The 24,136-nt window shown below is 49.4% G+C and overlaps 1 protein-coding gene across 1 annotated transcript in view; it reads right to left on the minus strand.

Moving 5' to 3' along the window:
- The window catches only part of Gga2 (golgi associated, gamma adaptin ear containing, ARF binding protein 2), a 32,243-nt gene extending 10,652 nt beyond the window's left edge, over nucleotides 1–21,591 (minus strand). Inside the window, exons 1-9 of the mRNA XM_046454649.2 lie at nucleotides 21,424–21,591; nucleotides 12,288–12,372; nucleotides 10,908–10,983; nucleotides 9,331–9,429; nucleotides 7,784–7,907; nucleotides 5,931–6,034; nucleotides 4,883–4,963; nucleotides 4,249–4,386; nucleotides 1,513–1,594 (exon numbers count right to left, since the gene is read on the minus strand). Of these exons, the coding sequence (XP_046310605.1) occupies nucleotides 1,513–1,594; nucleotides 4,249–4,386; nucleotides 4,883–4,963; nucleotides 5,931–6,034; nucleotides 7,784–7,907; nucleotides 9,331–9,429; nucleotides 10,908–10,983; nucleotides 12,288–12,372; nucleotides 21,424–21,523 (889 nt within the window). The 5' untranslated portion in view covers nucleotides 21,524–21,591. The remainder of the gene's footprint in view (nucleotides 1–1,512; nucleotides 1,595–4,248; nucleotides 4,387–4,882; nucleotides 4,964–5,930; nucleotides 6,035–7,783; nucleotides 7,908–9,330; nucleotides 9,430–10,907; nucleotides 10,984–12,287; nucleotides 12,373–21,423) is intronic.
- Between the last annotated feature and the right edge of the window lie 2,545 nt (nucleotides 21,592–24,136).

The following is a 24,136-nucleotide window of genomic DNA, read 5'->3' on the forward strand; positions in this document are numbered from 1 at the left end:
AACCAGTGCCTGACACGTGCGAGGCAAGTGCTCCATCTCTGAGCCACATTCCCAGTCCCCCTAATACTCTAAGTTCCCACTGTAGTAGGAAATGAAACTTTTCACCATGTCTACACTGTCTGCCATAAGAGCTGACGGTAAGCACTAGAAATATGGTTCATTGAGAAACTAAAACTTTCAACTTTGATTTTATTAAACAAAAACTAACATGAAACTTTAGTCAATGTGGACACAAATATTTAAAAAAATTCTTATTTCTTTATTCAGTTATTGGAGAGAATTTTTAGAAATGAGCCAAGAACAGTGGCTGAGACAGGAGGACCACAAGTTTGAGGCTAGCCTGGGCAACTTAGCAAGATGTGTCTCAAAGTAAAGTAAGAAAAAGGACTGGATATATAGCTCACTGGTAGAGCGTTTGGCTAGCATGAGTGAAGCCCTTGGGTTAAATCACCAACACCACAAAAAAAGGGAAGAAGGAGAAATAAAGTGTTTAGAGAACAAATTGGCATATGAATTAGGATTTTAAAAAAAATTTTTTTTTTAGTTGTTAATGGACCTTTATTTATATGTGGTGCTGAGAATCAAACCTAGTGCCTCACACATGCTAGGCAAGTGCTCTACCACCGAGCCACAACCCCAGCCTTATGAATTAGTTTTTAAGCCTACATATTTTATAAAATTGCAAATGTAGATCCAGCATTTCCAATGAAATGAAGCATCCAAACTGAAACTTACAGCATACAATACACACTGGATTCCAAAACTGCATTAAGCACCCCATGGTTAGTACCTACGAGCACATCTCTCTAGGAGACACAGAATGGCAAGAGGACCAGGGCGATGCACAATAACTACCCACAGGTCAAAGTGCTGGAAGATTACTTCTCACGAGAGACCAACTGCTTAGTTCCCTCAAATTTTCTGGCTGTGAATGGAGGCTGCAAATCAACAGCAGGTGTTTTTATATTTAACATGTGAGATATTTACAAACTCGGATCTGTGTACCTTTGACTTCACTGACATCACTGAGAAAATGGTCAGACAATAATTACATCACAGGCCTCCTGAATCCACCTATCATGTATTCCTGCTCCCTCAGTTGAACCCGAATCTGACCCATCCCTGATGTAACTGGCAATATAAGAAATATCATTATACATCACCATAGGGTAGGAAGATACGCAAAACGGAGATCCGGAAGTCTACAGTCAAGGAACCTATTTTTAACGGGTGGTGGGGAGGTAGGTGCTGTTCCCACCTCTGTGGGATGGCCACACACTTAATCTCATGATAAATGTCCACCCTTTTCTAGGCTTTGGATCTGCTGATTCCCTGTTCAAGCCCAGGTAACTCTGAAGTCAGTTCTGTGTCAGCCAAGGCCCCCTCCCCCAGCCCAGCTGCCCCAGGGCCACAGCCCACTCTGCCTGCTCCTGCACCACGGCAGCACAGCAGCAAGGACGCATCTGCTTTGCTCTTGAGGCGCCAGCTACTCAGGGACCAGAACCGCATTACCCAGCGCGTCGTCGTCATCGGTGGTGTCTCCTGCCAGGCGGAACAGCGTGGGCCGCAGCTTCTCACACCTTTCATACACGACCTGGGGAAAGAGCAGGGTTCACACCCACACCTGGGCCCCAGCTGCGCCATTCAAGTGGGGAGCAGAGTCTGGGCTGCAGGAGGGCCCCTCAGTCTGCCCCAGATTCATGACTGACAGCAGTCAGTTTCAGAAAAAGTTTGGACTGTAAATATACGATTTTTTAAAAAATAAAAGTGTAAAGTCCTGAGCTCAGAAAAGAACCCATTGTCTCTGGGGGCACAGCGTCCCCTCCTCCTCAGGCCCCTCTCCCAGCCCTGGGCTGGAACAGCTCAAAGGACAACTCCCTGCTTGACCACTAGAGTCTGAACTTCCCACCCCAACTGCTGTCTGATGCCCTGATCCCTTCAACAAAACGCCCACCACGCCCGCCCACAGGGCTCGCTCCCCGGCTCAGCTGGAAGCCCCATCCTCATCCCGGGACAGCCCACTCTCACACTGCTGAGCACACACAGCTCTGCGCAGCTTAGATTTCCATTTTTTTCTCTCCCACAGTCCTGGGGATGGGGCCCAGGGCCTCACATGTGCTAGCAAGTGCTCTACCACTGAGCTACAACCCCAGCCCTAGATTTCCCTCCTTGAAGGGGGCTCCACCAGCTGACACTCCAGGCCTCCCCGACAGCTGACTCTGCCTCTCTCCCGTCTCTGCTGTGTGAAGAACAGCTGTGCTGTTTAAAAGTCCAACACGCTGACCTTCCTGAAGGGCCCTGGTGCAAACTCACCATGGGAGGAGATGGGCTCTGGAGCGTCTGCGTAGCTCAAGCCCAGCACCCTTCAAAGTTCTGTCCCTACCACCCACCAAGGAAGGCTGGCATGACGTTCTCCCTAATGCTGCCCAGTCCCAGTCCCAGGCAAGTCAGCCAGGGCAGATACACAAACCAAGCTGGCCAAATGGGTTTTACTCTCAGGAATTTGGGATTGGGAAAGACTCTGGTTTGTTTCTGCTAGTCTTCTGAAGTGGAAGGACGGGTAACAAAGGAGCTATGTGAAGGCCATCTTTCTTTCCTCTGCAGAGAAACAGAAAGCTGGACTGCCGAAGGAAGGCTGAGGGAGGCCTGCAGGGGGAGGCAGAGAGCCGAGGGTAAGAGAGATCACGAACAGTAGCTTCAGGCAGCGCTGCAGCGCCCCACCCCACCCAAGGCCAGGGGAGATTCCTGCACAGGACAACGAAAGCACCAGCAACAAAAGAAAAAAATAAAGTGAACTTCTCTGAACTTAAAAATTTTTGTGGTCCAAAAGATGCTGTCAAGCCACTGGAGTAGCAACTCAGAATGGAAACTGATAGGAACTTGTATCCAGAATATATAAAGAACTCATATCACTTAAATAACCCAATAAAATGATTAAATGACAGGCAAAGGCTGGGCACGGTGGCGCAAGCCTGTCATCCCAGCGGCTCAAGAGACTGAAGCAGGTGGATCGCAAGTTCAAAGCCAGCCTCAGCAATAGCAAGGCACTAAGCAGCTCAGTGAGACCCTGTCTCTAAATAAAATACAAAATAGGGCTGGGGATGGGGCTCAGGGGTTGATTGCCCCTGAGTTTAATCTCCAGTACCAAAAAAAAAAAAAAAAAAAAAAAGTAGGCAAAGGATTTGAACAGACTTTCTCCAAAAAAGATATTTAAGCGGTCAAAAAGCACATTAAAGAATGCTTGACATGGGCTGGAGATAGAGCTCAGTTGTCAGAGTGCTTGCCTTGCCTGCAGAAGGCCCTGGGTTCAATCTCCAGCACCACAAAAAAAAGAAGAAGAAGAATGCTTGACATAGCCATCAGCAAAATAAGGTCACAGTGAGCCTCTAATTCACACCTAGGATAGCTGTCATCAACAAGATAACAAGTGTTGGCAGGATGTGGAGAACTGAGACCCTTATAATTGCGTGTGAGATTGTAAAATGGTGCTACGTTGAAAACAGTTTGGCAGTTTCTCAAAATGTCAAACAGAGTTAGCATAATATCCTGCCATTCCAATCCTCGGTATGTCCCAAAAGAATTTAAAATAAATACAAGGTACTGGGCTTCTTTTAGGGCTGATTAAAATGTTTTAAATTAGATAATAGTGATGACTGACTGTTTTTACGATATGTTAATTATCTCAAGGGTGTTATCAAAAAGAAAGATTGCTCTCAGAGTATGTAAGATATAAATAAACTAAACTGCGATATATGGCTGTTAGGAATGGAAAATGGGCAAACACTAAGGAAAATAGTTTGGCAGTTTCTTGAAAATTAACCACACACTCAGAATATGACCTAGCAATCCCACACCTAGGCATTTACCCAAGAGAAGACACATGAAGATACATGTTCACACAAAATGTTTATAGCAGCCTGTATCACTCGAAGCCCTAAACAACCCAAATAATCAACAGATGGAAAGAGCAAGCTAGCCATGGAGGGAAGTGGTGCTACCCAGGGCAACAGGAGCAGGTCTCAATGGGAGCGTCCAGTGAGAGCCAGGCGAGAACTAAGGGCGCACTGTTACCAGTCCACTCACACCCACCAGAGCTGAAAGGGAAGCCTGCTGATGGGGGTGGGGTGGGGAAGAGAGCAGGGAGGGGATGACAGCCACATTTGTCATCTTGATGAGGATGATGGCTTCGTGGACCTACAGACACACTTTCACACACAGGGAGGTTTCCAAGTCAGAGCGGCAGGTCACCTGCAGGGCCTCCTGGTCCGGGGGGGCCTGCCCTGGCCTGCGATATGTGCTCAGCATCTCCTGCAGCACCTTCACATGGCTTCGCACTTCCTCCACCGCGCTGACTCTTCTGGACACCTTCTCTGATTTTTCTTGTTCCTTTTGGGATAAAAAGGACAGAGTAAGAGAGAAGAAGCCCTGGATGCAGCCTGAACAGAGATGGGAAGGGGTACCGTACTGCTGGGGCTCAGGGCTCAACACTAGGTAAGTGGGGCGCTCACCTAGCAGGTGGGAAAATACTCAGAGCCCAGAATTCCTGGGGCAACAGCACAGGGTGGGGGCCTGGTAACCTCCTTTGTACTGCCAGCCTCCATCGTGTTGGAAAAAGAAAACTCCCAAACCTGGACTCTGTCCACACCAGTATGCCTGTCACTGGCACAGAGTCACGTCTACAAAACGCTCTGAGCACCGCAGGCAGAGGAGCTGGGAAGCACAAGAGCACAGGGCTGTTCCCAGGCACCAGGCCGCTGCCCCTCAGGGAGCTCAGGGCTTGCCCATCCACGCCTTCCAGCACACGGCTCACACTGCCCATCAGCTCACATGTGACCATCAGTGTCACATGCTGGTGACACAGAACCGACTGAAAAGCGCCCACCTCCTTAACCAGATTCTTGATGAGCCGGTTTGCTGCCTGGAGATCTTCAGGGTGGTTGCTCTTGAGAAGTCTCGTCAGAAGCTGAAGAATGTGGTCAAGAGGAGAGGGTGACACTGTTAATTCCCTCTGGCCCAAAGCCAAAGTGGCAGCAACAGAAGCCTTCATACCAACAACAGCCCCCACATTACGTGCATTATTTTACCATGTCGTCAGTGATGCTGTGACGGAGACTGTGGCCGTCCTAATAACAGACTGCTGGTTTTCATGGGTGGAGGATGGGAGGATTATGTCCCCTAGCAGATATCTCGCCAAGTCTGGAGCTATTTTTGGTTGTCACAACAAAGAGAAGGTACTTCTGGCAAACAGCAGAGGCCAGGGGGGCTGTGCTATCCACCCGTGCCCAGGGCAGCCCCCCCAGAGCACTACTGGGCTCAGAGGTCAAGCGTGCTGAGGGTGCTGGGACCATGTGCTCCGCGACGGGGCTGACCCTCCACCACAGATGGCTGGAAGACGGGACCTGCTCTGCTGGGACACTGGGCCCTGCCTCTCTTTGACATCACGTCACCCCCGGGGTCTTGGCCTGGGATTTGATCACCTTCCTCCCCCTTCCCTTTCTGATGTCGGAGAACCAACAATTTGAGGAGGCCACAATGGAAGGACAACGGTGAGCGTTGTGGGGGGAGTGTCAGGCCTACTGGCACTGAAAATGATGTGCACTGACATTGACCCTTTCCTCTCCCTAACCCTAACCCTATACCACACATCTGGACCCCACACCCCACAGTCCCCTGGGTTACCCTTGGCACCTTTCTTCCCCCCAAGGTCAGGGGTATGGCACAAAAGTGTGGCATTTATTATCTGGCCCATCCACAAACACACGTGGACCTTCTGCTACCTCATGCCTAAGAGCCTGGAAAGAGATGGAACTCACCACCCTATCTGCCCACACTCTGTTCAAAGATCAGAGGACGTTTCAAGAAAAGGGCCCAAGACAAGCAGCCCAGTCAGACTCCGTGAGAGCCGCTGAGGCCGGGGAGGCGTTCCTTACCTTGGACTTCTCTTCGTCAGCATCGAAGATGGAGCTCTTGGGCCAGGGAGAAGGTGGGGGCAAGATCTTGTCCATTGGTAGCTTAGGGTCTTGTTTTATGATTCCTGAAACATGCATTTCACAAGGTTAAGATATAGATATGGGTATGCAGGGACGTTAATGGGGTCCGGAAGCCCTTAGTTCCTGATACTAGGAATGTCAACACCCTTGAAAAGCCACACCCGGGGGGTGACAGAGGCTATGCATCATCTCACTGAGCATCCAAGGAACCACCATGACCAGCAGTGTCAGAGCACAGCCAGCTGCAGCCCGCTCCCATGGGCTTTGGGCTACGAAATAATGACCACTGACCATGACTGTAGAACCTCCTAGGGCCCAGAAATAACGGCAGCATCCCCGATGAAGCTCCTAAAAGTGCTACGTGAGTGCACATCAGGGAAAAATTACCCATCCTGAACCCAGTTCCTTCTTCTAAGAAGCCCAACGTAAAAAGGAAGTCAGATTCCCAGCTTCCTGTGGGGACACTCGAAAGTGGGAACACGTAACTAACCGCCACCCCAACAGCAATAACAAAACCCTAGACACCTGCGATCTAACGCCTTTTCTCCAACCCATGAGACAGCTGAGATCACAGGACTACAACCAAATTAACCTTGAACCTAAGGCGAGGCAGAGCCCCCGGGAGCTGAGGAGGCAGCACTGGTGAGATAAGTTGCCCCTCTGCTCACAGGCCAGCGGCGACCAGGCCAGCGCAGGACTCCTGGGGTTACAAAACAAGGACACAAGCTCTTCTCCAGGGGCTCGAAAAGGAAGCTGGGAAGGCCAGACATTCCACTGAATCCTTCTCCATCGCTCCACAGAAGCAAAGCTTTTAAACTGCTGGGAGAAGGGCGACCACCTGCAGCCCTGGGAGCACTGGAGGGACCTGCTGCAGCTAGAAAAAGCCGAGGAAAAACAACCTTGTTCCCTGGGGCAGTTCATGCCAGGATCACGGACAGATCATACCAACACCCAGGAACAGTGCCTGCCTAACAGAGCTTAACTGTATAGATCCTGCCCCTGCCCACCACCCTCACCCTCCTCCAACAAGTAACAGGCACACACATGCAAGCACACAAAGGAAGCTGGGTGCAGTGGCACACACTTGTAATCCCAGCCACTCGGGAGACTGAGGCAAGAGAATTGCAAATTTGAGGCCAGCCTCAGCAATTTAGCAAGACCTTGTCTCAAAACATAAAATAAAAGTGGCTAGGGATATAGCTCAATGATAAAGCACCTCTGGGTTTAATCCCCAGTACCTCCCCGCAACCCCCCCTGCCCCTCCCCAAAAAAAAGAACATGGAGGAAGGCTCTCTTTAAGATACAGAGCGAAATCTGGGCGCAGTGGTACATGCCTGTAATCCCAGTGGCTCGGGAGGCTGAGCAGGAGGATCGTGAATTCAAAGCCAGCCTCAGCAACTTAGCGAGAGCATGTCTCAAAATAAAATATAAAAAGGGCTGGGATGTGGCTCAGTAAGGCGCCCTAGGTTCAACCCCTGGTACCAAAAAAAAAGGAGGGAGGGAGGGAGGGAACACAACAACAGAGCAAAGGGAAGGCGGAACAGAGACTGAGCAAACTCCAGCAAGTCAGCCCCCAACTATCAACACAGGCAATTAGGGCAATAACAAATCTCAAGCCTGGTGGAACTGCAGCCCCCTCAGAAGGAAAGTCCACCTATTTCCAGGGATAAAGACATTGACCTCAGTTTCCATCATCTATCAGCGTGTTCACCTCCGACAAATTACAAGGTACATAAAAAAGCAGAAAGAGCACACCACTGTGAGGGGACACTGCGTTAGCCACGGGGCCACACCTTGCTTCTTCAGCATCTGATAAGCATCTCGGATCTTGATGTCTTCTGGAAACCACACTGTCCAACTAAAGAGGATCTCCATGACTCTCCCTTTAACTTTTTCTGTGGCCCAGGCCCCTAAGTACTGAGAGTAAAAAGAGAAAGAATTAGAGACTGGAAAGGGACTTGTCCCTTAGGAGACCACCTGGCTGACACAACGAGAGCCCAATTACCTGGCCAAAGCCCCTTCCGTCTCCAGAACTGCTAAAATTAAAGCCCACTGTACATGGGCCTAAGTCAGAGCCTTGTCCACATCACTGGGGACATTCATGATTTTACTAAGGCAAGGGTAGACTTGGGGCTGGGGTTGTGGCTCCGTGGGAGAGTGCTTGCCTCGCACTGGGTTCGATCCTCAGCACCACATAACAAAATAAAGTTATTAAAAATAAATTTTTTTTAAAGATTGATCTTTTTCCACTTCTTGGCACAGAAAGCTGGGCATGGTGTGTGTCCTTTTTATGATGCGGTCTTTAACTTTAGCATTTATTTTCTTGGCAGACAAAGCCACAGACCCAGCGTGTCAGAACAGGATTGGTCGGCTATCCAGAACTTATGTGAGCAGGTGAACACTGACCCCAATGGGTAAGGTGACTTCACATAACACTTGACTCTGTGGGGACCCCAGTCTGTGCACAGGCCCTTGTTTCTTGGGACTGATGGCTGTTACAGTTAGGAAGGATTTCTGTCTTTCTCCCCCACCCCCTCTACAATCTCTTTTTCTAAAATTAGTAAATTCATGAAGGTTTGTTGTTTGTAGTGCTGGTGACTGAATCCAGGGACACTAGACCTGAGCCACATCCTCAGCTCCTCTTTTTAAATTTTATTTTGAACTGACATATCTGTAACTTGGTAGGCTAAGTCAAGAGGATGGCCAATCTGGGCAACTTTGTGAGACCCTGTCTCAAAATAAAAACGTCAAAGGTGGGGGATGCAGCTCAGTAGTACAGCACCTGCTTCCCATGCCCAAACCCCTGGGTTCAATCCCCAGTACGACACACACACACAAAACAGAGTTTCCTGAGTGGTAAGGTGTCTCGTTAGTCACAGGAAGCCCACTTGGACCACACCTGGTTCATAGCAAGAAAGGGGTCAGCCAACGTTGGTTACTGAGGGTGACATCACTAACTCAGGTGCCAGGAGGAAAGGAGCAAAGGACCAGGCAGGAGGTGGCGAGAGACTCAGAGTCACACCTGGTCACCTCCCAGCACCAGGAACCCTGTGCCTCGGAGCTCAAGTTCCTCTTGTCCACACACCCCCAAATACTGTGCCATTTCAAAGAGTGGGAGGTCGGCTGGAGGGTGCTGGCCAGCGGATAAGCACCCCCACCTTCCCAGGGCATGGGGAGGAGACCACGTCCACAGCAGGACCTGTCCTCGACAGCTAAGACAGGCAGGCAGGGCCTGTCCAGGCGTGGCCTGCTGTGGCCTAGGGAAGCCTTTGAGTAGGACAGAGTCACGGCAGGAGTCGAAGGTTGGGTGCAGTGGGCAGGACCAAGCCCAGTTACTCACTTTGGGAGACAACACTTTGATCAGCTCATTCAGGAAGCGGAACTTGGCCACCTCATTGTGGAACTTCTCACCACAGTGGTTCATACATGTCTCCAGGACCTGTACAGACAGAGGACGCCCATGAGAAGGAAAGTCAGTGGCTTGTCACCTTGAAGCTGAGAGCACCTGCTGGTGACTAGTGAGACCAAAGCTAACCCCTCCTGCAGCCTACAAGGACCCTGAAGTTTTGGGAAAAGGAAACACTTTCAGATCAAGGGAAAAATAAATGTTACCTGTTCGACATGCTATGTTCATGCCCAGGCAGTACCTCAGTGGGGTGTGTGTGTACCCCAAGGTCACCCCACCTGTTAGGAACCCTATGGGCAGGTGAAAATGGCCTGAGAATCACTCACTCCCTGGAGGAAGAAATCGGGTACGCAGGGCCCAAGAACTGTGCCACCAGAGGTCACCCGGTGGCTCTCCAGAGGCAAGCTTGGCCCACACATATCACCTGCAGTCCACACTGATTTTTCAATATGTCAAGTCAGTTACCCACTTTTTTTTTTTTAAGTTAAAGATCTTAACTGGCTTTATTTTCAATTCTAGAATTGGGCAATACTTCATTCCATAAAAAAGAGTGAGTGTCCCCCAACATTTAAACATTCAGAGAACTCACATAAAAATCTGGACTTCTAGTTTCTCTTAAAGAAAACAAAAGTTCTAAGAAAACTGGGCCCAAACTCAGGCCTGGAACAAGCCAGCAGGTCCTCGGCGCAGCTGCCTCTGCAGACAGGGCACATGCTTGCACCCGGCGGCTTCGCTCATTTACGCTCCCAGTCTGGCCCTTGGGCACTGGATCTTGCCAGCCTCACTCTGAGGAGAGCTTCCTTTCTTCCTCCTAAAGTGGCTCAGGGCTGCTCTACACGGACAGGTCTGGCTGGGCAACTTGGCTCAGAACTCCCTCCAGCCTGCTGTTCAAAGACTGCAAAGGACAACCTCTCAGATGTCCCACCTCAGTGAAAAGGCCTGGGTAGAGACAAAGTCCCCCTCAGTCGAACCCAGGAGCACTCTACTGATAGACCCAACCTGATCTTTTCTTAAAATTGGGAGCCAATTCGCCACAAAGCCATGAAAAGATAATCTCGGCTTTACTATAAATTACTGTAAATTCTGAACCTGCTTGGAATGCCTGCCCTGCCTTGAACTCACCCATGCCTGGTTCTCTGACCAGAGAGCAGCCCTCTCTGAAACTTTAGTGACGCCTCACAAATCTTGGCCTTCCCTGGCCAGACGACGACCCTCTCTGAGGCTCTAATGACCTTCATAAAATTTGATGTCGGGGCCAGCAAAAATGTAAACTACCATTAGTGTGATGCTCGTCCGAGTTTTGTTATCTGTAACCCCCCTTTGGTAACTTTCTGGGCTATAAAGCTGGGCTGCAGGAAAGCTGTGGCTGCTGTCTTGTTCCCGCGGTTTTGGGTGGGAGAGGCAGCCCGGCCGGTCGAAATAATAAGCTTGCTTTAATTTGATTTTAATTGGAGTCAGTGGTCTTTTCTTGCGTCCTGGTCTAACATCTACCTCCGAGCGACCAAACTCACCGTCAGGGCATAAAGCGCTTCCTTCTCTTGTGGAGACTGGATCTTGTGGGCCAGGAGCCAGGGCGCATGTGTGGGGCTGAAGGAAAACAGACAGATCCCAACTGTGGGTGGGGAGGAAAAAACTAACTGGTCTCGCTGAGTGTGCTTGGTAAAGTCACCTGTCTTCCAAGAGCTGGTGACCGAAAGCAGAGGTGGAATGTGACTGGCACCCAGTCCGGGGCACCCACCCCCACCCACCCTTGCTGCACCTGCAGCACTTGAGCTACTACTCCTCTGCCCAGGCCACATCTTCCTGCCCTTGGCCATCCCACCCCAGCCATCAGTCCCAAGAGACAACTCCTAGTGGAGCAGCAGGGGCCCAAACCCACATGCAGCCATGTCTGAGACACACAGAACTCGTCTGTCTGTGCTAACTGCCCGCTGAAGACTGGCACAGCAAGTGGGCAAGGCACCGCTCACTCCGACTGAATACCAGCACCATGGAAGTTAAACCTGCACATCAACGACTTGGTTCTTCAGCTGCTATCCAGGGGTTTGGGAAAAAGAATTTGATAAAACAGTACCCTGGGCTGGGGATGTGTCCAGTGACAGAGTGCATGCTAAAAGGCCCTAGGCTGAATCACCAGCACCCCAAAATTAAAAACCTAGCCAGATGTAGTGGGGCACACCTGTAGTCCCAGCCACTTTGGAGTCAGCTGAGGTGGGAGATCACTTGACCCCAAAAATTTGAGACCAGCCTGTGCTACAAAGGGAGACCCTCTCAAAAACAAAAACCAAAACAAATAAACCAGCAAAACCCAGCCAGGCCCAGTGCACCCGCCTGGGATCCAGCTACTTGGAAGGCTAAGGCAGAATGAACCAGCTCCAGGTCAGCCTGGGCAACTGTTACGGCCTGAAAAAATAGACTTTCTTGATTTACTCATTGATTTATTCATTTCAGTCCTGGGAATCGAACCCAGGAGCACTCTACCTCTGAGCTACATCCCCAGGCCTTTTTAATTATTTTGAGACAGGGTCTCACTAAGTTGCTGAAGGTCTTGCAGTTGCCTGGGCTGGCCTCAAACTTGCAATCCTCCTGCCTCAGTCGCCCAAGTCACTGGGATTACAGGCGTGTGCCACTGTGCCAGTTCAAAATAAAATTTAAAAAGAAGAGCTGAGGGTATGGCTCAGGTCTAGTGTCCCTGGATTCAGTCACCAGCACTACAAACAACAAACCCTCATGAATTTACTAATTTTAGAAAAAGAGATTGTAGAGAGGGGGGAGGGGGGAAAGACAGAAATCCTTCCTAACTGTGTAACAGCCATCAGTCCCAAGAGATAAGGGCCTGTGCTCAGTCTGGGGGTCCCCACAGAGTCAAGTGTTATGTGAAGTCACCTTACCCATTGGGGTCAGTGTTCACCTGCTCACAGAAGTTCTGGATAGCCGACCAATCCTGTTCTGACACACTTGGGTCTGTGGCTTTGTCTGCCAAGAAAATAAATGCTAAAGTTAAAGACAGCATCATAAAAAGGACACACACCCTTCCCCAGATACGAGGGAGTCAAGGGCTGTGACATCACACCCTCAGATCAGACTGTGCACTGCAGAGAGCGCTGGGAATCACGCCTGTGTTGTTAACGCTGTCAAGGGCCATGTCTGGCACATACCATGCCCTTCCTGAACGTTTGCTGGATAAATAAATGAGCAAATTAATTAACCAGGGCACTGAAAGCGACTCCATTTCTGGTGCAGAGGCTGGCCTGTGAGTGCCCTCTGTCAGGACTACCCCATGCTGGCTCTGCAATGTGGTGGCACAGGGGTCCCTGCATGTGGGAGGCCACCTGTAAGTTTCCTAGCTCTGTGACAGGAAGATAAGAACCTGCCACAGGAAGATCGTCTTGGTTCTGACCCCCCACAGGCCACGCTGGGGGCTGGGGCTGGGGCTCAGCGGTAGAACGCTCACCTAGCACGTGCGGGGCGCTGGGTTTGATCCTCAGCACTACATAAAAAATAAATAAAATGAAGGTATTGTGTTCAACTACAACTAAAAAATAAATATAGCTACATATATGGAAAAAAAAGAAAGAAAAAGAGTCACGCTGGTCCTGACGGAGCAGCTCTTTCAGGCTCTGGAATAAGAGGTCAGTCTCAGGGTATTTTGGTGCTGTCATTCCTCTAGTCCAAGTGTCCACTCCACTCCTCTCAAACTCCTATCCATCCTTCAAGACGCATTTGAATTTCCATCTCCTCTAGAAACCTCCTCTCTTGATCCAACCCACTAATTTTCTTCCCTCCTGATTACTTAGGGCTCCATCCTCCACCCAGAATCAACTGTTCCCTGTACAGTCACACTATGTCATGTGGAAGTCATGTGTCTTGGCCATGAGATTCAAAGGACACACCCATTGTAAATGCCAGGAGAACATGACAAAGGAGTGCAAGGCAATCAAAGGTTCAGTTCTGTCACTCCCAGGCCCCATTCAAAGTTCTCTTCAGGTGCTCCAACACTAAGTGCCCTAGCATCCTATCCACCATTCATTCAGGCCCCAATTCAAGTGTTAAATGCTTCCCCTTTCATAAAAGCAAGCTCTTCATAAAATCTTGCTTGATTTTTCTTTTTCTTTTTTTGAAGACAGGCTCTTAAAGCCTCATTAAGTTGCTAAGGATGGCCTTGAACTTGTGAACATTCAGTCTTATCATCCCAGTTGCTGGGATTACAGGCCTGCACCAGAATACTGGGCTTCTTGGATCTTTTTACGGCCCACCCCTACAAAACAGAAGCCCTCTCTTCTTCCTCAGAATTCTGGTCTTTTACCTTCCCTCACTGCATTTAGGTGGGGATCGCTAATTCTAGGGGGTCTCAATAGGAAGACAGTATCTTCCTCGTGGGATTGTCGTGTGATTTAAAGTGGACAGCTTCTAAAGTGTTCAGCACAGTTGGGCACAGTGGCAAATGCTGGTAATCCCAGCAAATTGGGAGGTTGAGTCTGGAGGATTGCAAATTCAGCAATTTAGGAAGACCCTAAGCAACTTAGCAAGGCCTTGTCTCAAAATAAAAAATAAAAAGGACTGGGGATGCAGCTCAGTGGTAGAGCACCCTTGGGTTCAATTCCTAGTACAAAAATAAATAAAGTACTCAGAACAGTAGCACAAAGTAATCAATAAAGGTCAGCTCCTGTTACTCATTATGTTAATAGTCTCTGCCTTTTCCTGCAAAAATACATATAAATGCCCTTCTCCACCTAAGGGGAATAAACCCCTGAAGGCAGAAGCCCTGCATGCCCTGCAGTGCTCAGCACAATGCTGCACACAGGAACCAAATGCAGCTGCTCCCTGACTTTCGGTGAGGTGACTTAAGGTGACTTATCCAAATAAACCCCAAGTTGCAAGTTGAACTTCCTGTTGATACTCAAATAAATTAAATAAAGCAATGATTTTCAGACTCTAGTCTCAATCACCTCAAAATAATCCTACATCAGTTAAGCTTCGATTTCAGTCCATTATAAGGTCAAGGTGGACACCTCAAAGTATTCTGACCCCTACAGGTGACTGTACATAGAGGCACAATCCAGCCTTGCCCCTCTCCCTGGCTGCCAGAGGAAAGAGACAGCATGGCCGGCACTAGCCTTTTCAAAGAAAGGGAGAAACCACCATGGAGTTTATTCACCTCCAAACCCTTGACCAAGTTAAAGCAGCCAAGAGGTCTATAAAATGTAAGTTAGATTCTATTTTATTTGCTAGATCTTTTTTTTTTTTTTTTAATATTTATTTTTCAGTTTTCGGCGGACACAACATCTTTGTTTGTATGTGGTGCTGAGGATCGAACCCGGGTCGCATGCATGCCAGGCGAGCGTGCTACCACTTGAGCCACATCCCCAGCCCTTTGCTAGATCTTATGAGGATTTCCTCAGAGTTTATCATCATGGCCCAAAAGTAAGAGAAATAGTAATAGCTGCCATTTTATTTCTATTATTTTTTTCATTTCTTTCTCTACTTTTCTTTCTTTCTCTAGCTGCGATTTGGGCCAGGCAACAGGCCAAGTATCCTCGGAACAACTGAGGTTCGCACCATTATCTCACATTTACAGATGTGGCCCAGCCCCAGAGCAAGAGAATGGCAGAAGCAGAAGTCCAGTCCCACATCTGCCTGGCTCCGAGTCCCTAAGGTACCAACCGCTCTCAGTATTCTTCAGTTCCTTGACAAATGCAGGGTGGGGCCTCTCTGGGGAAGGAAGTGAACGTCTCAAGGCAGGAAGGAGGTCTGTCTCACTCACCTGCCACTCTCCGGCACACAGAACATCACTAGCCCAGATAGCTACTGAATGAACGAGGGCTCTGTCTTTTGCTGTGCAGTATTTTGACTGGCTGGCTGGACATACTGCCACTGTCAGGAGATGACGATTACAATTCCAAAATAACTGGGTCTCTGAACACATAATCCCAGCCTGCCAAAGCTATTTCAGAGGCCTCGAGCAGCTCCAGAGAAAATGACCCTCAGAAGACCAGCAGCAGGTCTGGACAGGCCACAGCAACTGCCCAGGTCTGTCTGACACCAATCCGATCCAAGGAACAGCTAGGTGCCAGAAAGGTATGACCAGGGAGAAACTTAAAGGATTCCTTCTCTGTTCTATGATTATCAAGGCATTGAGATGGCCACTCCAGACTCCACAAGGTGGTTTACCCAGCTGACACGTGGGTGAGACAAATGAGTGCCAAGAAATACTCTGTTCCCATTTATTTGCTTAATAAAATAAGTATTTGGCCAGGCTCAGTGGCACACAGTTGTAACCCCAGCAACTTGGGAGGCTGAGGCAGGAGGATCTCAAGTTCAAGGCCAGCCTCAGCAATTTAGTATTTTTTTTTTTTAAGATTTTTAGAACCTGCCTCAAAATCAAACAAACAACAGGGCTAAGAATGTCACTCAGTGACATCCTGAATTTGATCTCCAGCCCCCCAAAATAAAATAAAATAAAAGCAGTGTTTACATGACTGATTTCAAGCCTGCTCCAGGATCAGAGGTCTTAAGAAAACAGCTGAGCCTCCAGCTGTGAGTGAAATGGCTTATTGGAGAAAGACTAATTCAAAAGTCCAATCATCTTACACCAGCTGCCCACCAACCCCAGGGTCACAATTCCACACTAGCAGCAGCATGTACTAGCAAGGGGAGGCTTGGGGGAGAGGGAGGGAGGCAGTCACCTTCAGCAAAAGAATTCAATCCTTCAGCAGTGTGCACAGGGAGTCCCTCCCCAGGGGCACACATGGACTGGACATCCTGGAAGTCACTTTACTCAGCACACATGAAAACCTGCCAAGACCCACCATGAAACTGTTCTAAGCTGGACTCCCAACAGAGAAGGATGAGCTCAGCCCTGGAAAACCTCAGACTATAAATAGATTGCAATCCAGACCTCTCCAGAGCCCCAAGGGAGGAATAAAAGTGGGGCTGGAAGAAAGGATACATCACCTGGGAGTAGATCCAGGCAGAAGGAAGAACAGGATTTACCAAGCACTCAATTTTTACTAGGCTACTGCCTTCCTGGCACCTCGGCCAGAGCTCGAATCCAGATTCAGAGACCAAGAGGACCAACTGCTCGTAAAAATAGCACAGGACTGGCAACCCCGGTGATTCCACCAACAGAACTGGTTAAATGGTCTACAGGCAAAGACACAATGGGCATGTAAAACTTCCTTAAAAGGAGTAAGGTGGGCTGGGGGCAGGGCTCAGGGGCACAGCGCTTGCCTAGCATATGTGAGGCACTGGGTTCGATCCTTCACACTGCATTAAAAAATAAACAAAATAAATGCATGCTGTCCAACTACAAAAATAAAAATTTTAAAAAAGAGTAAGGCAGCTAGCTGTACATGAAGTCACGTCAGCGATGATCAAAATACACTGTGTGTGTGTGTGTGTGTGGGGAAGCTGCAAAACAGAACGCACAGGAGCTGCCATTTGTATTTTAAAGCATGAGTCTCTGACAGCTTCCTGATCCTCTGGGAACTATCCCTTCTCAATTCTAGGGCCAAAGCCCAGGTGGGTCTGATGATGGCCTTCCCCATCTTCATTTCTAGGGATGGCCACCACCCCGCCCAGGTCCAGCAATTTTCATATTTTACCCCCACCCCCATCCAGATTCCAAAATGAACATAAGACCCAAGCTGGATCAACAAACAGAATGATAACTTTCTCAAATCAATAGGAAAAATTAATTATTTCTGTTGGGAGTGCAGCAGAAGACAAAGCAAAGTAGAGAAAATTCACATGAAGAAATGGGGCTGCTGGCGGAGCATAGTGGTGCACGCCTATAATCCCCGCGGTTTGGGAGGCTGAGGCAGGAGGATCGGGAGTTCAAAGCCAGCCTCAGCAAAAGGGAGATACTAAGCAACTCAGTGAGACCCTGTCTCTAAATAAAATACAAAATAGGGCTGGGATGTGGATCAGTGGCCGAGTGCCCCTGAGCTCAATCCCTGATACCAAAAAAAAAAAAAAAGCAACCGGAGCTGCCCACTGAGCCCGCCCTCCTGGGCCGTTGTCTGCGGTCAGCTACTTTACTGGCACCACTGCACTCTATAGTAAGGCAGTATTTAAGTGCTTTACCTATATTAAGGCCTTTCTTTGATCCCCCCAACAATCCTAAAGGGAGGTATTAATGCTGCCCCCATCTTAAAGATACGGTTGCCGTGCTTGCTCAGGCAAGAGCTGTCAATGACCCACCTAGAGCGGCATCCTTCTCCATCCAGCTCAGACCCACCACGCCTCCCTTTAGCTCCCCTCCGGCCCTGCTGGACCATGAGCCTCTACTGTCCCTCCATCCCACCACCAGTACCCCTCCCTCAACTGTTAGGGTTGAAACTGTAGTTTACTTTCTCTGCTCCCACACCCAGAAGAAAAGGAAAATACGACCCCCAACATCCAGCCACCAAGATGTCCGATCTCAAGAGGGAGAAGGGTAGGTCTCCCGCTCTACCCAACCCTTACTCATCCCCCTGCTCCAGGGAAATCTGGCAATGTCCGGAGATATTTTGGGTCATCAGAACTGGAAAGGGCAAGTGTGTTACTACTATCTAGCGGGCTAAAGCCAGGGCTGCAGCTAAATATCCTTGTCCCAGGACAGTCCACTGCCACACAGAATCACCAGGCCCCACATGTCAAGGGCACAGAGAGAACAGCTCTGACCTCAGGTGTCCAGGTGGGCTCCCTTTCACTTCTTCTTCTTTGTTTGGTACCGGGGATTGAACCCACAGGTGCTTAACCACTGAGCCACATCTCCAGCCCTTTTTATATTTTATTTTGAGACAGGGTCTTGCTGAGTTGTTTAGGGCCTTGCTTCGGTGCTGAGGTTGGCTTTGAACTCACGATCCTCCTGCCTCAGCCTCCTGAGCCGCTGTCCCTTTGCTTCTCTTACTAGTCATTCCCGACCTTCCCTACTTTCCTCAAATCCCCTCCTGGCTCAGCCCCTGACACTTCACATGGTGTAGCAATGACAAACTAGTTCACATGTGCAATCATCTTTATCTCCTTCCCCAGACACTCAGAAACAAAAGCTGCCCTTCCTCCCTGTGGAGCCAAGCCACCCTTTCCTGCTCTGACTCTAACCTCCTTCCTGTCACCCCTTCCTTGCAATCCTCCTGCCACAGCCTCCTGAGCCACTGGGATTACAGGAGAGTTGCTGGGACAGGTGGCAAGTGCCACCACGCCTGGCTCCTTTACTCCTGCTAGCTACCCCTGTCTGTCCTTCCTTTCACATATAAACACCATAAAAAAAGGCCATCTGAGCTAGGCGCAGCAGCTCACACCTCTAATCCCAGCAGACTGGGAGGCTGAGGCAGGAGGATCCCAAGTTCAAAGCCAGCCTCAGCAATTTAGCAAGGCCCAAAAGAATTTAGCAAGACCCTGTCTCTTAAAAAAAAGAAAGAAAGAAAGAAAAAAGAAAGTGCTGGGGATGTGGCTCACTGGTTAAGTGCCCCTGGGTTCAATCCCCAGTACGACCCCCTCAAAAAAAGCCATCTCCCATACTCTTCCCACAGATTATTCTGCCTGATCTTCATCAGGCAAACAGTCTTTTTTTGGTTGTTGTCGGTACTGAAAATTAAACCTATGGGCACTTTCCCACTGAGCTACGCCACTTTACTACAGAGCTTTATTTTGAGACAAAGTCTCCCTAAGTTCCTGAGGCTGGCCTCAAACTTGTGATCCTCCTGCCTCAGTCTCCAGGCCTGCACCACTGCACTCAGTTGGGCAATTGCTGATGACTTTTAAAAACCAAAAAGATTTCACATAAAAATGGTTGCGTAAGGCTTCCCTGAAAAACTGTAAGATTCAGCAACTTTGGGACATCACCCCAATAAACTGGAACTGAAGAACCCTTCTGGGGGGATCGCCTAGGTTCCAGCCACTGTATCTCCTCTAGCTCAGCTGCCATTTGTCATCCCACCCAGTCTATTTTTCTTCCTGCAGCTCCAGCCTAAGCTTTCTGTTCTCCACTGCCCCATGAACACAGCCTCCCAAATAGCCTGTCTCAACCATTTAACATCTAACCTTTTAAGCCAGGCACAATGGCACATGCCTGTAATCCCAGCAACTTGGGAGGATAAGGCAGGAGAATCACAAGTGGGAGGCCAGCCTAGACACCTTAGTGAGACCCTCAGCAACTCAGCCAGACACTGTCGAAATAAAAAAGGGCTAGGGATGAAGCTCAGGGGTAGCACACCCCAGGGTTTGATCTCCAGTACGACAAAAACCAAAAACAACAAAAATATCCCAAAACCTTTGAGTTACCGAAATCAAAATTCCCCCTTCTTCCAAATTCTACTCCATTTTTTAAGCAACAAAACTACCTACCAACCACACCCCTCCTTTGTCACCTGTGCCCTGCCCCCAACCCCCCTCCCCCCTGGTTTTTCTGCTCCACCCTCAGTCTGCAGACTGCTCTCCCTACCTGCCTCTTCAATGTTGGGATCCCCCCCCACTGCGCCCATGCTCTGTCTCCAAACCTCTGCTTTTCCTCCCCTGCACAGCCTCCCTGGCAAGCTCACTGTCAAGGAGCCAAGACTCCCAAATCACACCTCCTGCTCCTATCCTCCCTGGAGCCAACCGCCTGGAAAGCTCCTCTTCCTGGTGCTGCAAGCACTTCAAACTCTAAGGTCTTCCTAAAGCAGCTCTTCCTAACAGGTGAGAAATAGGTGACAACTGGGACCTGGTGTGACACCTGGGATCCATTCTACAATCCTCCTATCTCTTGCCTGCACTGCAAAGCAGACACTGCTGTTTCTCCTCTCCCTCGCCACTGCCTTTGTCTTAGCACCCTGAGCACCATCAAAAGAGCTTTTTATGTATGGCCCCTGCCAGAAGTCTCACCCTCTCTAAACAATTCAGCTCCACATGCTGCAGGCTTTCAGGCTTACTTGACCACGGATTCTCCTGCGGAAAAAATTCCTCAGCCACCCACCCCATGGTAAAATATCAGTTCCCTTCTGCACCATACAAAATCCTTGTGGATCTTACACCAATTAGCAAACGAGTGTGCACCTCCTTCCAGATTCTCCACTCCTTAGGCTTAGCACTTCAGCAGACTGACCTACTAGTTCCCAGAATGCTCCACATTCTCCAGTCCTCAGCTTTTGCACATGCAGTTTCCTCTGCCTGGAATGTGGTCGCCTCCATTGTCCACTCAAACACCTCGTCCGCGGTGACAACCCCCAGGTAAACAAACCGAATCCTCCCACCGCACGCTCACAAACGCCCTTCCCCGCAGCTCCAGTGAACCAGGTGCTGTTAGGGTCTGGCCAGCACCCAACAAAAAAAATGCCTTTGTGAGCTAGGACCCTGGGTTACGCTTCTCAGGACCACGGCACCTAGCAGAGTCCTACACCAGCGGCTTTAGGAGTCTCAACTCCTCATCAGTAAAAGGAGGATAACAAGAACCCCTCCAGCCCCCAAGACCACCGTGAAACTTTCACAAGACACGACGTCTGGGCTGGGTTGCAGCCCAGCGGTAGCCCGCTTGCCTACCGAGCGCCGTGCCCTGGGTTCGAACCCCAGCACCGAACAAATAAACAGCTGGCCAGAGTAAACATGCACAAAAGGCTTTAATAAAGGCTTATTTTGACATTAAAAGCAGCAGGCGGAAGGACTGCGAGAGGCTGCGTATTCTCCACACGATCTGCTTACAGCCTAAGCGTCCCCAGCTCTCAGACGGGGTCGTAACTGAAGCCGCCTCTTTGGGGTCCCAAGGAGCGCGGACGCCGGCTGCAAGGGGCCGGGCGCAGGAGGACAGCTCGCGCGCTAGCCCTGCAGCCGCCTAGAGAGAAAGAAGCACGGCCTTCGTGGGGCAGGGCATGCGCGGGGGGCGCCTAGGGCGCCCCGGCGCGGGTCCGCGGCTTCGCCGCCTCCTGGGGCTCCTCCCCCCGGGGAGCGAGGCGACCCCACCGCCCGCCTCCCCCGCGGCCGCCGGCCACAGAAAGAAAGGCCCCGGGAGGCGGGAAGCGAGGCCTCACGTGGGGCGCTGCGCCCGCGCCGAGGGACAGCCAGGCTACTCACTGAGCCACAGCTCCAGCGCCGCCGCCGGGCCTGGGGGGCCCTCAGCAGACTCGGTCCCGGCCGCCGCCCCTGCCCCCGCAGCCACCGCCGTCGCCGCCATGGGCTCGACCCCGCTGCAGTGGCCGCAGCCTCCCCTGCCCCTTAGCTGCTGCCGCCTGGCGCGACCCTGGGCTGCCGACGCGGCAGGCGCAGAAGGCCACGTGACGGGGCGTGGTCAGACCGGGACCCGCCCAACCCGGGCCCCGCCCCCAATCGGGCTCGGGCAAAGGAGGACATCTCCGGCTCCCCTCACGGCCTCTCTGGGTCTCCGGAGACTGCCGGCAAGGTCAAAGTCAAATTAACCTCACGTGGCCTGCAGAAGTAGGGTTGCCAGATAAAAGGCAGGACAAATAATCATCCTTTTAGCATTTTTAATCCAGGAGGGTCTCCTCCCTCGCACTGTCCCCCACAAACCCTTATTTTCTCCATTACACTATCGACTTATCAGACATCTATTTTGCGAAAGGACTCTAAATAAGGGAACCAAGCAGATGTTATCATCTGTCCACAAGATAAGTCAAAGGGCTAATTTTTACAGAATAATAGGCTGTTGAAACAAATGTGCAAATTTCACAAAACCGGCTTTCCCCCAGTGCTGAGAGCTGTCCTTCCAGCAGACAGAATTAATCCGCATGTCTACAAGCCAGAATTATTTTGTATTGCTACCAGCCATCTACTACTTAGAGGACTGCCAGACTTCTCTGATGAAAGGCTAGACCCTGGCAAGGTGAGCAGTCCACACGATGCCCAATTTTCCACTGAAGGGGGCTGGGGATATAGCTCAGTTGGTAGAGTGCTTGCCTTGCGTGCATAAGGCCTGGGTTCCAATCCCTGGCACCACACACACCAATCTTCCACTAAAGTACAAAATCTTCCCAGCAGTCCCTTACCTATTTCACCCCCACTAAGCAGGGACCTTAGTCCAAAGAGCTCTGTACTTCAGGACCTTGCATAATGCCTGACATACCAGGCATTACTGTATAAGTACTTGTTGAATGTGCAAACCAACAGTGAAAGCAATGAATACACAAACTAAGTTTAGAAGGACATTTCTTGTGCTACTGAAGCCAGATTTAAAGTTAGGTAGTCAGTTAGGTAGTTAGGTAAATGGGGTCTAATATCAAGTGAGATTTAAAATGGAGGCCATGTTGAGAATGAATTCCGGGAAAAATTGAACAACTCTTGGAATATTAATGAAGTCCTGGAAAAGCCCAAGGCCAGAGCCCATCCCAAAGAAGTGTTAATGAACAGCCCCCAGCAAACTTGAAGATGCTGACTTAGAAGTCCTTCCTGCCCAGATTACTTCTTTGGCCCACCTGTGTCCAACCCCTCAGGCCTTCCCACCTACATGCCATCACTGAAAGAACTATAAAAAGGGGAAACAACCGCACTTCCATGGATTCTATCTCTTGGGTCCCCTTCTTCCTCGGGGAGAAGTCTTTTCTGCTGTCCTTCAATAAACTTCTAATTTCCACTCTGACCTTGCCTCGGCGTGCTTCTCTAGTGTTATACTTCAACATTGGGGAAGCAAGGACTGGTCACCAGTCAACAGCGGTAACACTACCTTAATTCCAAAACAAATCCCCTAACCACACATATTCCCATCTGTTCATAACGCCCTTCAACACTGAAAATTATGAAACTACACTGAATGACCCATGATTGGACTGTTTACTGTGTGTCAGATCCTATGCTAAGTACTTTGCAGTTATTGGTCTTAGTCAATTCAAGCTACTATAACAAAATGTCAGACCAGTGTCTTTTTTTTTTTTTTTTTTTGGTACCAGGGATTGAACCCAAAGGCACTTAACCACTGAGCCTCATCCCCAGCCTTTTTTTATTTTTTATTTTGAGACAGGGTCTCACTAGGTTGCTTACAGCTTAAGTTGCTAAAGCTGGCCTTGAACCTACAATACTCCTGACTCAGCCTCCCAAGCCATTTGGATTACAAGCATGTGCCACCACACCCAGTTACACCAGTGTCTTAAATAACACACATCGATTTCTGTCAGTTCTGGAGGCTGGGAGGTCCAAGATCAAGATGGCAACAGACTGGGTTCCTGGTGAGGGCTCACTTCTTGGTTGCAGATGTTCACTTTCTCAGCGACTTGCTCATACGAATTTTAAGGGGACACAATTCAGTCTATAATATCACCCATACAGGGAAAATTTTACTTTAATTTTGTAAATTTAACTGTACTTTAATAATGAAAATTATGTATGTATTGTTTAAAGCATACCCTCTTATGTCACCTGATTTTGGTTTAGGGAAATAATTTTACATCTCTGTAAACTGTAGGTAACTGACACCAATGGAAAATTATTTCTCTCCATGGACATGCAAATGAATACTATCCTGGGAACACACAACCCTCTTCCTGTGGAAAAACCAGTTTGGCCTCCATTTGCACAAGCATTTCCATATCCCTGATTTATAACCTGTTCCCTGGATTCTCCTTTGAACTAGTTTTAACAGCTCACCAATTTCTTCATTAATGAGCTAAATAATGCTTTTAACCACATTAGTCTCTTGAAAATTCTAAACATCTGGCAACATTGGATCTGGTTTTCCTCCTTGCACCAAATACCTAGAAATGTCAAGAGGCTGCAGTTAGAGAGAACGGTTCTCTAATTGCCAAAGACTACCCTTCACTTCCTGAGTATTTCTTATACT

This window comes from Marmota monax, unplaced genomic scaffold (assembly GCF_021218885.2).
Source record: "Marmota monax isolate L192 unplaced genomic scaffold, Marmota_monax_Labrador192_F-V1.1 WCK01_AAM20220418_F8-fsc00086, whole genome shotgun sequence".
NCBI classification, from domain to species: Eukaryota; Metazoa; Chordata; class Mammalia; order Rodentia; family Sciuridae; genus Marmota; species Marmota monax.